The sequence below is a fragment of the Bufo gargarizans genome, chromosome 5 (assembly GCF_014858855.1).
Source record: "Bufo gargarizans isolate SCDJY-AF-19 chromosome 5, ASM1485885v1, whole genome shotgun sequence".
Classification (NCBI taxonomy): domain Eukaryota; kingdom Metazoa; phylum Chordata; class Amphibia; order Anura; family Bufonidae; genus Bufo; species Bufo gargarizans.
In genome coordinates, this window is record NC_058084.1 from 12632006 (window position 1) to 12633159 (window position 1154).

Sequence of the window (1154 nt, forward strand, 5' to 3'; positions counted from 1 at the left end):
CGAGGTCACATGACCTAACCCATAAAGCCCAGGAAGTGACACGCGCCGGCCCTTAAGGAAACGAGCAGCACGCATGCTGAGGGGCTGAGAGCAAACTGTGGAGCGGATCCCAGAACGACAGCACCCACACAGACAGAGCCCAGGACTGCAGCAGTGAATGGGAAGCACCGGCCGCAGATCACGGCTTAACACGGCACCCGGGATAGCGGTGGTAAGCAGGGGAACAGCGGCACACAGCACCCGCTGTTATAGCATCTCTTCCTTCCTCACTCCCTCCCTCTCTTTCTCCCTCTCATCCTTCCTCCCTTCCTTCATTTCTTCCTCCCTCCCCCTTTTCCTCCCTGTCTTCCTTCTTCCCTCTGTTCCTCTCGTCCTTCCTGTCTTCCTTCCTTTTTCTCTCTATGCATCTCTTCCTTCCTCACTCCCTTCCTCTCTTTCTCCCTCTCATCCTTCCTCCCTCCCTCTTTTCCTTCATTTCTTCCTCCTTCCCCCCTTTTCCTCCCTGTCTTCCTTCCTCCCTCCGTTCCTCTCGTCCTTCCTGTATTCCTTCCTTTTTCTCTCCCTGCATCTCTTCCTCCCTTCCTTCCTTCCTCACTCCCTCCCTCTCTTTCTTCTTCCCTACCTTTGTTCCTTTCTTCCTCCCACCATTCATCCCTCTCTTCCTTCCTCTCCTCCTTCTGCCCTCCCGCCCTTGCTTCATTTCTTCTTCCCTCCCTCTTTTCCTCTCTGTCATGCTTCCTTCCTCCCTCCGTTCCTCCCTCTCTTTCTTCTTGTCTTCCTTCCTTCTTCTCTCCCTGCATCTCTTCTTTCCTCCCTCCCTCCCTCTCTTTCTATCTCTTTTCCTTCCTTCCTCCCTCCCTCCCTCTCCTCCTTCCTGCCTGTCTCCCTTCCTTCCCATATCTTTATATTTCTTTTACCTACGCAGCATTTACTTGAATGTATAGAGTTCATGTTCCAACAGCCTTTTATAACCCCACCTTATCTGACATTTTCACTGTCGTATTCTTGTGTACAAATATTGATTAAAATTGTTTTTTTGTTCTTGATGGCAAATTTGAAACTGCCGTCATATAGATCCAAATCACCATCTACATCAATATTCACATAAATAACCTTAACAGCAGCGGCTTAGATACGGACATAGATGAGGGTTG

At 50.0% G+C, this 1154-nt stretch overlaps 1 protein-coding gene across 1 annotated transcript; it reads right to left on the bottom strand.

Moving 5' to 3' along the window:
- Positions 1-311: 311 nt before the first annotated feature.
- Positions 312-800, bottom strand: LOC122938371 (octapeptide-repeat protein T2-like). The gene has a single exon (XM_044293836.1). It carries the CDS (start codon positions 798-800, stop codon positions 312-314), a length of 489 nt encoding a protein of 162 aa, XP_044149771.1.
- Positions 801-1154: the final 354 nt, after the last annotated feature.

What these genes read in the sequence shown, in the direction of transcription:
- LOC122938371 (XM_044293836.1), bottom strand. Translation starts at nt 800, where the DNA reads ATGCAGGGAGAGAAGAAGGAAGGAAGACAAGAAGAAAGAGAGGGAGGA.